The sequence below is a fragment of the Ischnura elegans genome, chromosome 1 (assembly GCF_921293095.1).
Source record: "Ischnura elegans chromosome 1, ioIscEleg1.1, whole genome shotgun sequence".
Taxonomy (NCBI): domain Eukaryota; kingdom Metazoa; phylum Arthropoda; class Insecta; order Odonata; family Coenagrionidae; genus Ischnura; species Ischnura elegans.
In genome coordinates, this window is record NC_060246.1 from 20670679 (window position 1) to 20685929 (window position 15251).

Consider the following 15251-nt stretch of genomic DNA (forward strand, 5'->3'; position numbering starts at 1 on the left):
AGAGCCGACATCTAGGCGTTACAAAATTCGTAAAAATCCACAACAGCTATACCCGACGTTAGGTCTTCTCCATGTGAAAATACCCGTCGGCTCCACTTGGCATATGGCGTGAAAGGGTTTAATTATAAAACAAAGTATAAAGTTCCTTGATTTGCTTAAGAGGTATGTTTGTTTACTGATCGCAGTAGAATCCGGATTCAAAGTTTTTCAGGGGGGACAAAATTTATGACGCAGAATACGGATAAATTCAGTATGCAGAAACGCTGAGTAAGGATTGAATTTTTTCTTTGTTTTTAATAGGCGAGGATCAGGATCTCAGATTTTACCATTAAGTGAGGAAAAATTAAACCTATATATATCAGCCTGTAAATTTAAGACCTGTAAAGTCAGTTATACTTTTTAGTATTTTATATATTGTAACCCCACCGTGCGGGGCACATTCGGGGAGGGGGAAATTGGAGGGCAAAAGGGGGGGGGCGGAGGTGTAGCGGGGATATTCCGTGCACCTGGGGCGAGGGAATGGGATTTTGGGAAAGGGGAGGAGGGGAAGTTTAGGGGTGATGAGACCTGAGACAGGAGCGTTCGGATAAAGAAAGCCGTTCCACTGCGTAGTTCGCTCAACATAAATTTAATGAGTTTAAATATGATCATTCACAAATACAAGCAAATCAATGGCAAAAGTAACAATTAACCTCTTCTCCTTGAATTCAATGAAATACAACGCATAATTCACTATGCTGCACAACAGAAAAATTTCAGTCCTTAACCTAAACCCAAAAAAAAATCACGCTACACGTTTTCACATTCATAACCCATACAAAAACCACAAGAAAAGGGGACAAATAAAAAAACAAGAAACGGGGGGGGGATGGAAATATGAAACAACGAAATAGATATTGCACAGAAATTCACACGGTAATAGGGGGGAAGTACTGTCCTCTTCTCTATTTGTGCGGGGGAATTTTATCAATGTTTTTAATGAATTCTCTTCTTGACTTGGTGAAGTGGGAATTTTCTTCTGTTCCTTGAGGGGGGGGGGGGGGTTGGGGATTTCGTGGCTTTTCTCTTACAGTTTGTCGAATTTTCGGGGCTCTCGATCTGCTGATCGTGGCGATTCCGTTCTGCGGCGTATGCTGCTCTGCGTCAACTCCGGCAGGTTCACGAGTGGGAGATGGCTTCTCTGCGACAGTTGGGAGATCCTTTCATCGGCACCACGAGTCTACCTTGCAACTCCGACTCGCGTTGGGCACCCTCTCTCTCTCTCTCTCTCTCGGGATCTCTCCACCAACTTTTTTCTCTGCCTCCCCACACTCCGCCTACTCTTGGGAGCGTTTTTTTTTTCGGAATCGCCAAAAAAGAAAATCATCTAAGCCCATTTTCCTCCGGTGCACCACGTTATATAGCCATTGAGGGGAGGAAACACCGGGGAGGGGGGGGGTCAGGGGAAAGAAAGGGATGATGCACTTGGGGCTGGACGGTCACTTCACCAAGGACACTGGGGGGGGATGAAACCACGCTTTTCTTCGTCTTAAGAATTCGACTTGCACACATTAGGAGGGGGGGGGAAGGGAGAGCATTACACATTGTGGGGAGGAAAATAGGGAAACATCAAATGGGGACTCAATGATTCATGACACTCACGCACACATTCACACGGACACATATCAAAAGAAAAAAAAACGGCCTTCCTTTACCTCGCACTCCCGTCTCATGCGCCACTATGTAAGCGGGCAGAATGCACCGGTTACATATGCCCTCCTCTCAAAAGGAGGAAATACGGGGAACGTATTTACGAAAAAAAAAATATCCAGGCAATCCGCCCAAAAAAAAAAAAAAAATCGCGATTCGCGAGGGGAACGCCCTCCTACTCAGGCGGAGCAACACACAATAAACAAAGGCGGAATACAAAACATCGCCTAGGGAACGCGTCTGGCAACGAGAAAAAAAGATTAAATCTCGGACATATACGGAATTAGATTCCCGAAATTGTACGGACCTATCAATCCGCCGTCTTCTCCTTCCAACTCGACAGCATTTGGGGCAACGATACGGCGAATGACATATGGTCCGCTGTACAATGGGAAAAAACAACATTGGGCTGATTATATCAGAATAATTTTTACAACAGCGCGCGTAATAGTTGCTCATTCCAAGGAATGCTCGAAGGCTCCGAACGTTTTCCGGCCGTTCGCAATCCACTATCGCCTTCACCTTGTCTAAGTTGGCCTTCGTTCCCTTAGTATCGATAACGTATCCCAAAAATTGGATTTCTTTCCCGAGGAAACTAGATTTTGTTATATTTAACCTTAAATTTGCTTTCTCGAAACGGTTGAAGACCTTTCTGATACCTTTTTGAAGCATACTTTCGATTTCTGGACATAAATGGAGCCTCTCCTTCTCCTCATGATTCAACTCGTGGGCTGGGATCCTTCCTACCCGTAGTGTTGATAAAATGGGGACTTCCACTCTTATGTTCGGCGGGTTTGGGTGGGGGAAGTCGCTCGACCCAAACTCCGTAAGTTTTCCGCCCGCGGAGGTGGAAAGGCAAAATCCATTAGAGATTGGGGCATATTATCCTCATTCCGATTCCCTTCGCCCCCTTCTCTCTCATTTCCCTCCTGTCTATCTGCTTGAGTCCGCCCTCCCCCTCGGCTTCCACCGTGGTGCCACGAGCTAAACCCCCTGCGTGACGGATTCCTTATCGCGTTTACGTTAGGGTGGGTCTCTTCTGCCCTTCCAAAATGATTTTGGGACTGGTCGAATCGTCCGAGCATAATTAAGAGCTTGTCGTAAGTGGCAACTTCCAAACTACGGAGCAAATCCTGAACATATGGTGGGAAATGTCTTACCAATAATGCCACCATTTCCTCCTCATTCTCCGGCGGCTCACACAGTTTGATCGCTGCGATTTTCCGAGTCGCGTACTCTTGCATGCTACTTCCCGGCGTCCTCCTGTACATTCCCGACATAACTTTAATTTTATAATTTATCCGATGCTCTTCACTCCAATACCGCGCGACAAATAGTTGTTTGAATACTTCCATCTCCTCCGGAAAAGGAAAAATAGTATCCGCCCATCCCTTTGCCCCTTCATCCAACATCTGATAGAAAAACCGCGATCGTATCTCGGGCGGGATGGCGTGAACGGAATAATAGTTTTCAACTCCCCTCATAAATGCTATGGGGTGTTCATGTGGTTTGCCACGGAATTGTAAATTAGCCGGGGGACTCGGAAAATTAGTCGAAGAACCCGTACCGCCTACCTTCATTCGACGGATCCCCGCTACTTCTTCGGCAATATCTTTAATTCTTTTTTCGTGGTGGATCTTCTCCTCCTGTACATCTCGGGAAATTATTACAACTTGCTCCCTTACAACCTCTACCTTCTCGTTTACTTCCCTTTTTACTTCCTGAACGCGTTCTTCCACTATCTCCCCAATTCCTTCAATCTTCCCATTAATTGCCTCCAACTTCCCTTCTAGTTTCCCCCTTTCATCTTTCTCAGTATCGAAACGCTCTTTCATATCCTTCATGATTCGTTCGAATTTCTCGTCAAGTTTCTCCTCTAGTCTTTCAAATTTCTTGATATCCTCCTTTCTAGCTCGCTCAGCTTTTTCAAATCTCTCATCAAGTCTTTCCTCAGCTCTTCCGAATCTCTCGTCAAATTTCTCCTCTAGTCTTTCAAATTTATTAATATCCTCCCTCCTAGCTTCCTCAGCTTTTCTCTTATCTTCCATCCTAGCTTCCTCAGCTTTTCTCTTATCTTCCCTCCTAGCTTCCTCAGCCCTTTCAAACCTTTCATCAAGTTTTTTTAATAACTCATTTAGACTGGTAATCTCGGTGCCTCCACCACTGTGCTCTATTTTATCCTCCGCTTGCGGCTCCTCATCCCAGTTAGAAACGTCAATGATTTTCACCTCACTACTGGCGTCTGACCCGTCCTCATCGTACCTAGGGGGTTCGCGATATTCTCTAAAACTCTTACCTTCCGGTTCCATCGCGTACGAGAATAATTATTACAACAAAAAACACAAGGAAAAAAAATATAACAATGAAATTCGCACTTCGCTGAAAGAGTAACAATCATGGAAATCACGCTAAAGCAAATCGCAATCAAGGCTACCACCGCAACAAAATTAACCCACACTTTATCTAATACGGTGGCCAACTGACTGACGCCCACCAAAAACACAATTAAATCCGGACACCCTACAAGAACATGAGCAGAAATGAAAGGGACGCATACAAAATTGGGAATCTGATTCACAAATTTAAGAAAAAATCGCTCCACGAAATTTCCGCGATGTATGCAAAACGAAACGAATTTACTAATCACTCCGCTTGAGTCACTCATGTCCCTGTTCGGGCGCCAATGATGTAACCCCACCGTGCGGGGCACATTCGGGGAGGGGGAAATTGGAGGGCAAAAGGGGGGGGGCGGAGGTGTAGCGGGGATATTCCGTGCACCTGGGGCGAGGGAATGGGATTTTGGGAAAGGGGAGGAGGGGAAGTTTAGGGGTGATGAGACCTGAGACAGGAGCGTTCGGATAAAGAAAGCCGTTCCACTGCGTAGTTCGCTCAACATAAATTTAATGAGTTTAAATATGATCATTCACAAATACAAGCAAATCAATGGCAAAAGTAACAATTAACCTCTTCTCCTTGAATTCAATGAAATACAACGCATAATTCACTATGCTGCACAACAGAAAAATTTCAGTCCTTAACCTAAACCCAAAAAAAAATCACGCTACACGTTTTCACATTCATAACCCATAGAAAAACCACAAGAAAAGGGGACAAATAAAAAAACAAGAAACGGGGGGGGATGGAAATATGAAACAACGAAATAGATATTGCACAGAAATTCACACGGTAATAGGGGGGAAGTACTGTCCTCTTCTCTATTTGTGCGGGGGAATTTTATCAATGTTTTTAATGAATTCTCTTCTTGACTTGGTGAAGTGGGAATTTTCTTCTGTTCCTTGAGGGGGGGGGGGGGGTTGGGGATTTCGTGGCTTTTCTCTTACAGTTTGTCGAATTTTCGGGGCTCTCGATCTGCTGATCGTGGCGATTCCGTTCTGCGGCGTATGCTGCTCTGCGTCAACTCCGGCAGGTTCACGAGTGGGAGATGGCTTCTCTGCGACAGTTGGGAGATCCTTTCATCGGCACCACGAGTCTACCTTGCAACTCCGACTCGCGTTGGGCACCCTCTCTCTCTCTCTCTCTCTCTCTCGGGATCTCTCCACCAACTTTTTTCTCTGCCTCCCCACACTCCGCCTACTCTTGGGAGCGTTTTTTTTTTTCGGAATCGCCAAAAAAGAAAATCATCTAAGCCCATTTTCCTCCGGTGCACCACGTTATATAGCCATTGAGGGGAGGAAACACCGGGGAGGGGGGGGGGTCAGGGGAAAGAAAGGGATGATGCACTTGGGGCTGGACGGTCACTTCACCAAGGACACTGGGGGGGGATGAAACCACGCTTTTCTTCGTCTTAAGAATTCGACTTGCACACATTAGGAGGGGGGGGGGAAGGGAGAGCATTACACATTGTGGGGAGGAAAATAGGGAAACATCAAATGGGGACTCAATGATTCATGACACTCACGCACACATTCACACGGACACATATCAAAAGAAAAAAAAACGGCCTTCCTTTACCTCGCACTCCCGTCTCATGCGCCACTATGTAAGCGGGCAGAATGCACCGGTTACAATATAATATAAGAAGATAAATAATTGATCAGAAATAGTTATTCATTTTTCTGGAATAATCATACGTAAGTGTGGAAGTAAAGAAACAATTTATAAGAACCTACATCTGGAGTATGCTCCTATACGGAAGTGAGGCATGGACAATGACCGCAGCGGAGAAAGCAAGGATAGAGGCCTTCGAAATGTGGTGCTACAGAAGAATGATGAAAATCAAATGGATCGACAGAGTTAGTAATAAAGAAGTCCTAAGAAGAGTAGGAGAGAAGAGAAGCCTCATGAAAACCTTAATAAGAAGACGGAACAACCTTATAGGCCACATCCTGAGACATGATGGCCTGATGAAGACAATCGTCGAAGGACAAGTGGAAGGCAAGAATGGAAAAGGAAGACCTCGAACAAAATATATGGAACAAGTGAAGAGAGATGTGAAAGAGAAGAAGTACGTAGGTGTGAAAAGATTAGCTGATAGGAGAATAGAGTGGAGAGCTGCGTCAAACCAATCCTAGGATTGTTGACCAATGATGATGAAACTGATTTAGGCGCTATATAGCAGAAGTTTCACATATTGAAGCAAACTGAATTTGCACTTTTCCACAACTAATTAATACATACAATGCGTTTCGGCTCAAGGAGCCATCCTCTGGTACAAGATCAAGACCAAATTAAAGTGCAAATTCATTTTATTTCAATATAATCGTATGTAATTTGCTCATTCTATTAATTGTCCTAATAGCGGCTGTGATGATTTAAAAAAATGTTTTGCGCATGTGCATAGTATTGATAAAACTTGCTGTGAATATGCTCATAACTTTTTTTGTATCTGCTGTAGATGGTGTCCCAAAGTTTCCAGGGTTCATTTCATCTAGCCTTTGGCATCGTTGGTCTTCACCCTTGTGGCGATCTGGCTCCTTACCTCATGCAGCTGTTTGTCAGCTGCTCAGAAGCAAGGTTTCTCTGCATTGCTGGGTGCTGCTACATGAAGCTGACGCCTGGAATGTGAGCACTGGACTAAGGATAAGCTTTATTACTAAAGCCATGACCCAGATCTTTACCGATAGGTCAATATTTCTCAACAGTCTCCAGGTTACATACAAGTTAGTTTCCTAAGAATGTCCATAAGTCCGATACAGCACTGAAGAATAATAGGGTAATTTCCTTTGTCAAAGAAATCAAAATCTATTTACCATTGGCTGGTACCCCACTATTGATGTGATAATAATGCTGATGTGCCTAACTTAATTTGCAAAATCCTTTATATCTTGCAAATCAAAGGTCAATTTTTAGCCCATTTAAAAATAACTGAATTTGTAAGGACCAATTTTTCTCAATAGAAATGTTAAATCGACGTTTCAATTCCTATTTACTAACATCATCTTCAGGGTAGCATGGAAACCCGGGTCAGATTTAAATTTATTTTGTGAAAAATTGCATTTTATTATTACAGCATTGGCAAAGTTTACTCCAACTTGCTAGAATCTTTGAATTGCATACCATTTGAAAAAGCTCAAAACGACTGCCATTAAGGTAATACATTAGACTCATTATTACGAAGTTCACAGGACCGAAAAACTAAAGGTTCATATGAACGAATTTCATAAGAATGTTTCTTTTGGGATTTATCGCAAAAAACATGCCTTGCCAAAATTTCTTGTCTCTTCAATCTCCAGTATTTACCATATTTGTCTGAATATAGTCCCCCCTTTTTTCCAAAAATGCCTATGGTAAAAGGAAAGGGGAGACTATATTCATATGCATTTTTTAAATTTTTCCCGCAACTGAAGCCTCGAAATCAGGGGGGGGACTATAATTAGAGTGGGACTATATTCGGAGAAATACGGTATAGTCATGCTGCATTATAGCTTCAGAGTCACATGTTTGATACTCTTTATTGAATTACAGTACACTCCTGATTATCCGGGCTAATGATTGGAGAGACAGCACAAATAAGCGGGAAATGCGGATAACCGAAACTTTCACTCAAATGTCTTGCAATGTTCATAATTTCCGTAAAACAAACAATATATTATCATTTATGCAGGTACTCTGTTATTTTACGGTGCTTCCCGGACTCAATGAGAGCTTTCTTTGCTAGTTCGCAATCTTTTTCGCAGAGACAGGTTTGTGAACGCAGACAGTTGATGCGGACCAAGTAGGTTTGTCAGTAGAATTAGAGCGAGTTTGGAGATAACAGTGCGAGTGCGTCTTTTTGCTTTGGATAGTCTAATCGAAACTGGGAAAATAATTGAAAAAATTATATTTATCGGTGCATAGTTCAGTAAATATGGTCACTAAAGCGGCTTTTAATGTTCTTCATGCCACAATAGGGTGCACCCTGAACCTCCTAGGAAGGGCACTTATATTCCATTTTTTTTGTAACCTGGTATACAGCAATTGATTGAATTGCACTTGGCTAATTGATGTTCTTCTACCTTCGGAAGCTACACACTGCTGACATTGTGCCAGGTGCAGACGGATTTTGTCAGTGCCTGTGTGAACAACGGCAACCGCTCTGTAAATGGGCCTTAGGATTCGAAGCCAGACAAGTGTGATGCCAACTAGTGGCCAGATTCAGAAGTAGAGCTGTGAGGATACCAAGCTACATACATATGTTAGTTGGCTCACCCCCTTGAAAATGGCAGTGTTGTTGAAGTCAAACAGGATGGTTAAATATCTGTGTGGAAAGTACCAAGTAGTTTCTCTTACATGTGTAGCCTACAGAACTCAGGGATATATCACAATCATTCATTAACTTAAGAAAATACTTTTTTTTTATGACAAGAAAAGGTTTTCATAGGCCATGATGGCTAGCTTTAGGTGCCTGTTTTGTGAAAAGATTGTGTGGAGGTGGTCTTCATGGACTCAGAAATCCAATTGGGAGTGTAATGTATGTTAATTAAATTGAAAAGCCTACCGTATGTTTATTTATATGAAATGTTTTTCAATAAATATAAATTTTTCATCGTTTTGTATTTATATGTATACATATGTATGTAAGTGTCTATTTTATCTTTTAAGTTTTGTATGATTTCATTTTTCATTCAAAGATTTGCTTTCATTTCCTCCTGATTACATATCCATCAGAGGATTTCCGCTGAGCTCCAGTGGCAATGATCGTGATGAGGTGATGCAGCTGAGTTATGAAGCTCGAGAGATGGCCTGTCATGCCATTGAAGCGTACTCACGCAACTTGCTCCATGGAAATGCTGCTTCTTTGAAAGTAAATATTTGGTGATCTTGTGTGAGTACTTAATGGATACCTTAAAATCCAGTTATAACAGGGGTCAAGGGGATGGAGTTTGTAATGGGATTATAGGCAACCCCCGTTATTGTGGGAAACTTCTTCTTGAGGAAGAAAGAAAAAACCTTTAAAACTTAATTTTACCTCAAATTTATTAGTTGATAGTTTACATAGTGGTGAGCTTGCTTGAAGTTGCTTCGTTTGGGGATAGAAATTTCTTAAGGGTGGCCTTTCACTTAACAATGAAAATGGAGGATGGAACAATATTCGGGACTTGATGACATAATATGTTACCGACTGCATTCATCATTTGAAGGTGCGGTATTGCTCTGTTTTTGCTGGTAAGTCCAGATAAATTTAGCCAAAAAGTGAACAACCAGTAGCCATCAAAATCATAATGTTTTGACATCTTGGGACGAGGTAAGAACTGAAGCATGTCCAAAACCGTGATTTAGTTGGGTGTATTATAAGCGATTTTTACTGTATTTCCATTATCCATACAGTTCGATAATATTAACTCATTATATTTTCTAAGCTTAATACACACTAGAGTTGGAATAGTTCCATATTTTACAGTTCTGGTTCCAGTTCCATCATTAGGATCCTAGGACATGATTCATTGTCTTTGTATGCTATGGTATCTTAATGTGGCCGTGTGATCCCATTTTTCGAATCTTGTCCTGAGTTGGCATTTTGTGGGCTAATTTATTGTTTGATTGAAAGGAAATTTCAGGCTTGGTGCATATACAGTAGATTCCGTTAAATGGGTCCACCAGTTACTCGGGGCAGCCGCTTAATTGGGGCAGATCTTGAAGAACAGAACCCAATAGAGGAATATCCCAGAGTTTTCTACACTTAATTGGGACAGCATGCCGCTTTATTGGGCCATGAGTCAGCGACATAGACTCTATACTCGCGACAAAATTAAATTTTTTTTCGGAATAGTACTTTTTTATATTTTCCTCCTTTGATTTACTCTTATTTTTCACAAATGTTCCTATTCTTGCCCTATTTTGAAAGCTCTTGTTGTCATAGTATCCGCAAGAGAATAGGACTTTTCTTTAATAGGACTTCGTAAAAGACATTCATTCAGCTTCGCCTGAGGCTGTGAAAAATATTTTTAACAAAAATGTTATAATTCTTAAAAATGATAATAAATTAACTAAACTTGCTGATTTATTAATCAAATTAATAGTTTAATAAACTTATGTTGCATTATAAAAATTCTTTAGTCTTCTTTCTACCATTTCAAAGTTTTTTATGCCCATATACTAGAGAGTTCGCCTAATTGGGACAGCCGCTTAATTGGGGCAAAGTGCACAAGTCCCGATATATCCCAATTAACCGGAATCTACTGTACTAGCTATGTATATCCCAATTATGATTAATTATTATGGTAATTCATTAATATCCCATTGCATTATAATTATGGACAAGAATCTGAATCTGGTGCCCGTTTCTCAGCTGAAATTCTGCTCTATTATGGGCCATAATTTAATAATGAACTAGAAGAATTTTTATCGTTACATTTTCACTTCAATACACACTTTAAGCCATTTCAACTTGATGGGCTTTGATTTTGAGGGTATTTTCCTTTGCTTTTTTTCAGGCATAGGAAGTACTATTTTTAATTGTTTTCCCTTTCTTCTACTTGCAGATACATTGCTATAGAGCTACCTTGGAGAGCATTATATTGAAAAATTGGCCCATGTTCCGTCGGAGAGGACTCAAGAGCATTAAGTATGATGAGAATTTGCAGTTTCCGGAGTGAGTTAGTAGTTCATAAACTATCATTCAATTAGAACTATATTTAGTGAGTTCGTGCATATTTTTTTAATGTTATCTGAAGCTTTGGGGATAACATCATTTGATTAATATGAAATTCCTTAAAAATGTTATCCACCTTTTTGATTCATGAAAAATGATCTTATTCCTTCTTAACTTTACGTTTGTGCCATTGTGTTCTGAAACACTTGATTCATAATACAATGCCTTTATTGGGACAAGATGGAGGCTTTAAAATCCCTTCTTCCCTCTAATCTTTACTAAAGAATGAACTACCACTCTTACCAAACGCAGTGGTAGCTATGTTGTGACTACTGTCTTATCATGTTTCTGACCGACTCCAGAGTATAGATCAAGTGCACTAAAGGATTTTATGTATTCTCTTGGATGAAGCAGCTATGCTAGGAAAGTGCTGTCTGCTGCTAACTTAATCCCACCAGAGGAGGATATCCTGAGCGAGGAAACAAATGAGTGTCTCCGCTGTTGGAAACAAGTTGTCTGTTTCTACTCTTTGCGGCTAATGTTTGCTCCTTTGGTGGAGACATTGATCCTTTTGGATAGGTGCCTCTTCTTATCACTCAAAGGTAAACATTTCTTCAGATATCCTTTCCTTTTACTTATAGCTCAATTTTTTTTGGTACTCATTATCAAAGTGTCCAGCAGCCCTGGAGACTTAGAAAAATGGATATTCTTTAATCATTAATAATTCGCTGCGGGCTGTTTGACAGTCTCGCTATCAGTGAAAGTCAGTGCTGTCAGTTAGATTAGGTGGGTGAGGTACCATGGGTAGCAAAAATGGCAGTTTTTGTTAACATCAGGTGATTGTGTCAACACTGTATTGTTTTCATTGCTTTCTCAAGAAAACAAAAAGATCCTATCATGATTAGCTGTTTTGTCTGTTTACTTTTTATGTATTCTTAGGTTGTCTTTATGTGGCTACTTTCTCGAATGTCGTGGGTAGAGGCACCACATTTATGCCATTTGGTGAATTTTCAAGAGTCCATTTAAATTATTTGTGTTTACCTCATTATGATATTGGCTACATGGAAATGTTTTCCATTCACTGTAGGCATTGTTTTTATGTTTAATTACTATTTTGGGCATCAATATTGTTGAATTAAACTGTTCTTATAATTGCTATTTGCAAAAATTTGGTGCCTCTAGATGTATGTGGTACATCACTAATACATACATACATATATATGCTAGCCTCTCTCTTGCAAACTCTTTTTCGTCTGTTTTACGTATACATATGTATTTTGAATTATGGTGTTATGTTTTTATTTAATGATAATAATAATTGTACTATGTATTTATTCTGAGAGGTTGCGTAGGCATTGGAATGTGTCAATACAAAGACAAAATGCATATTCCAAAAAAGTAAGAAGTAAAAAAAGTACTTATGTTAAAAAAAAAACAAAATATATATTTTATATTTTTAATCGAATGAGAAATTAGTTCCCCCTGTAAATAAAGTTTTCTGTTGTACTATAAAATTCCTGTTTGAGTAGGAAAGCCTTGACTAGTTTCTTAAACATACCTACTAATTGTAACCTATTCTAATTCGTGGAGTAGGTGATTTTAAATTTTTGCACCAGCAAAATGTGAGCCATTTTTAGTGAGACTTAAATTAAAAAAATGTTTGGTGGATATTATTGTTTACACTCGGAGCATGTGAGTGGAGAGAAGTATTCAGCAGGAATACGCCTGGATTTTCTCCCTCTATGGATGAACACTGCCTTTTGCATTTTATCCATTTAATATGACCTATACTACCTGGGGCTGCAGCGGTGAATGAATGAATGAAGTACTGATTCCCATTAAGCCATTATTTTCACTACCTTAATTTTTAATTGAAGTTTTGTGTGATCGAGTTTCTTGCATTGCTGAGTTCGGTGATAGTTATTTACTTTACTATCATAAATAATGTATTGTGTTCCCTTGACTGAAATAACTTCTCTTACCCATGCTTTTTCATTCTTGGTAGGTGTCAGGTGTAAAGTCAGTCCTGAGTTTGATCCTGAGCTCTCGCCCCGCAGTCATTTACTGATTGCTTCAAAAAATGCTGAGGTGGTTTAGTAAATCATGTTTTGTAAAAATATTTTTCTACGCTTTATATATCCTATATTTTTGGAGGAGAGACTTGTTAAATGACTTGGATGGGTCATTTAAAATTTTATGAAAATATATTGTTCTAAATTATTATGTTTCTCTCTGTCATTTTGGCTTTCATGCTTATGCTGTTGGTTATGTAAACAGCTGCTATTTGGGTTTATGAAGCCTATTCTTATATTACTATAATGTTAATGTTGAATTACTGTAATGGATGGGTTGAGAGAGAAACTTCATAAAATAGGAGGTGGCCTCCATATTTCATCATACTCCAGAAGATTCCCGGAAATGGAAAGTTGGCAATTTTTGACCTCACAGAAACATGGTAGGGAATACTAACCATTCACAATTGATGGGAGCAAAGTGTTTTTCATGGGAGGAATAGGAGTTGGAGCCGAGGCTGACCCCTTTGGTGACTCCTAAGGGGCACTTTCCCAAGTGCTGCTCCACCAGGGGCTACTTTTCCTTCGGCTTCATTTCCATCAGCTAATTTTTCTTCAGCCTCTGTTCCACTGTGCACCACTCCCAAATTCTTCAGGGCAACCTCAATTGCTTTACTTTTGGCAATTTTTATATTGGCAGCATAGCAAGAAGCAATCAACTCCTTCTTCATAGATAATACATCTATGAATGAGTTAAAAATGAATCAGCAAGAATAAATCTAAAAAATAAGTAATGAAATGTTGAGAGTAAATCGGGTATGGCCTGGCTCAGCCAGCATTTCTTTTTGCCGCAATTGCTGCATTTGCATTATAGGGTTAGTATTTCATGACTTTCCATCATTTGGGACTGGAAGTATACTATATTAGGTGCACAACTAAGTTCTTACTTTTTTAAATGAAAATACAATTTAATTGTGAAAAAATGGTTATAAATGAATCATTCAAGGTATTTTCCTTGGCTAGCTAAAAATTTTGCCAATCATTGTGGCAGAGTCGAATATCATAACGGTAAAAGTGTTCATCTTTTGAGGCTATCCACAAATAAAGCCATTTTTTACTGTCTTCATATGAGCGCAACTGCTGATCAGCCAGACCATGTGCCATGGAGCAGAACAAGTAATGGTGGGACTGTGCAATATCTGGAGAACATGGCAGGTGGGTAAATAATTCCCATTTCACTGTTTCGAGATTGGCTTCAACAGCTTAGGCAATGTTGTCATACTGTAGAATCACTTATTCAGATCGTAAGGAACTCAAGTTTCTTGCTACTGCATAAAACAGCTTGGTGGATGACTACTAATGCATAAGCAAGCTCTTTTTGAGTTTGACATGGATCTTCAATAAGCAATAAATCCAAGTCAATGTCTTCGAAGGTTTTTGGTCTTCCTTCACATGGATGGTTGTCAACATTGGAAATGCCATCTTTGAAGCGACGGAACCAAACATGGCATGTTGTCTCACTTTGAGCAGCATCTTGGTAAACATTTTGGAGCTCTAGATGCTCTTCAGTTGCTGTTTTCTTCTATTAAAAGTAGAAAATCAATACTTCCCACGAATGGCGGTTACTTGTCATAAAGTCAGACGTTTTCGCATGACAATTAGGATACGACATCAAAGCAAATTCACCATTGTCACATAGCGGTTTGCTTGCTAATTGTCCATGCCTCATTTATGACGTTTCCGATATGTCAAAATCAATGATCGAGCCAACCATGTATTGACAAACAGTGGGAACTTAGTTGTGCACCTAATATGTACAAATAAACTGATTTATGTCCGTAGAAAATGAAAAAATGGCATAATGTGAACAATCTGGCCATGGGAGTATATGTTTAAAAAGGATGTCACCTAAATGGTCACAGGTAGAAAAATTGAATTTTGGGGAGAAAAGGATGACAAATTAACAGGTGAAGAGGATTGATAGAAAATTTTACCTTGGCAAGCCGTTATACTATTCAACTTTCGAAGTGGTCCAAGTGTCGTGATCGCCACGATCAAGGAGGGAGACTCGAGTGGCTGCGTCTCCCGGAATCGGGTTTAGGGCACCAAAGAATTGAAATTCACGCGAATCAATCACAGAGAGTTTAATGACTTAGGTTGGTTATGAGTTTTACAATTATCTGCGACGGGCAGCACACCCCGTCGCTCTCGTGTCTTCCCACAGACTGCCCCGAATTCCCGCGCTCGTGTCGTCAGGGCACAGGTCAACGCCTCCCAGACCAGGGGAAGGGTGGCTTCACTCCACCCACCCCGGGAAATGAGCAACCCATCCCCGTCAGCAAGACAATAACCTCATGTCCAGAAAATCCAGACGTTTATGACTGGTCGAGGAGACGCTGGCCCCAAAGGCCTCGACGACCGACGACCCAAATTTATGAACCCTTGCCCTCGACAATCCGGTGACGAGACGACAGCACCGCGCTCAAAGGATCGTCACGCTACCCTGGGATAAGACACAC

The 15251-nt window shown here is 40.5% G+C and overlaps 1 protein-coding gene across 1 annotated transcript in view; it reads left to right on the forward strand.

Annotated features, from left to right (window-relative positions):
* LOC124156692 (methyltransferase-like protein 25B) overlaps nt 1-12941 on the forward strand; it is a 29498-nt gene extending 16557 nt beyond the window's left edge. Inside the window, exons 6-10 of the mRNA XM_046531322.1 lie at nt 6545-6711; nt 8797-8932; nt 10611-10720; nt 11135-11322; nt 12726-12941. Coding sequence (XP_046387278.1) covers nt 6545-6711; nt 8797-8932; nt 10611-10720; nt 11135-11322; nt 12726-12817 — 693 coding nt within the window. The 3' untranslated portion in view covers nt 12818-12941. The remainder of the gene's footprint in view (nt 1-6544; nt 6712-8796; nt 8933-10610; nt 10721-11134; nt 11323-12725) is intronic.
* The last annotated feature ends 2310 nt before the right edge of the window (nt 12942-15251 follow it).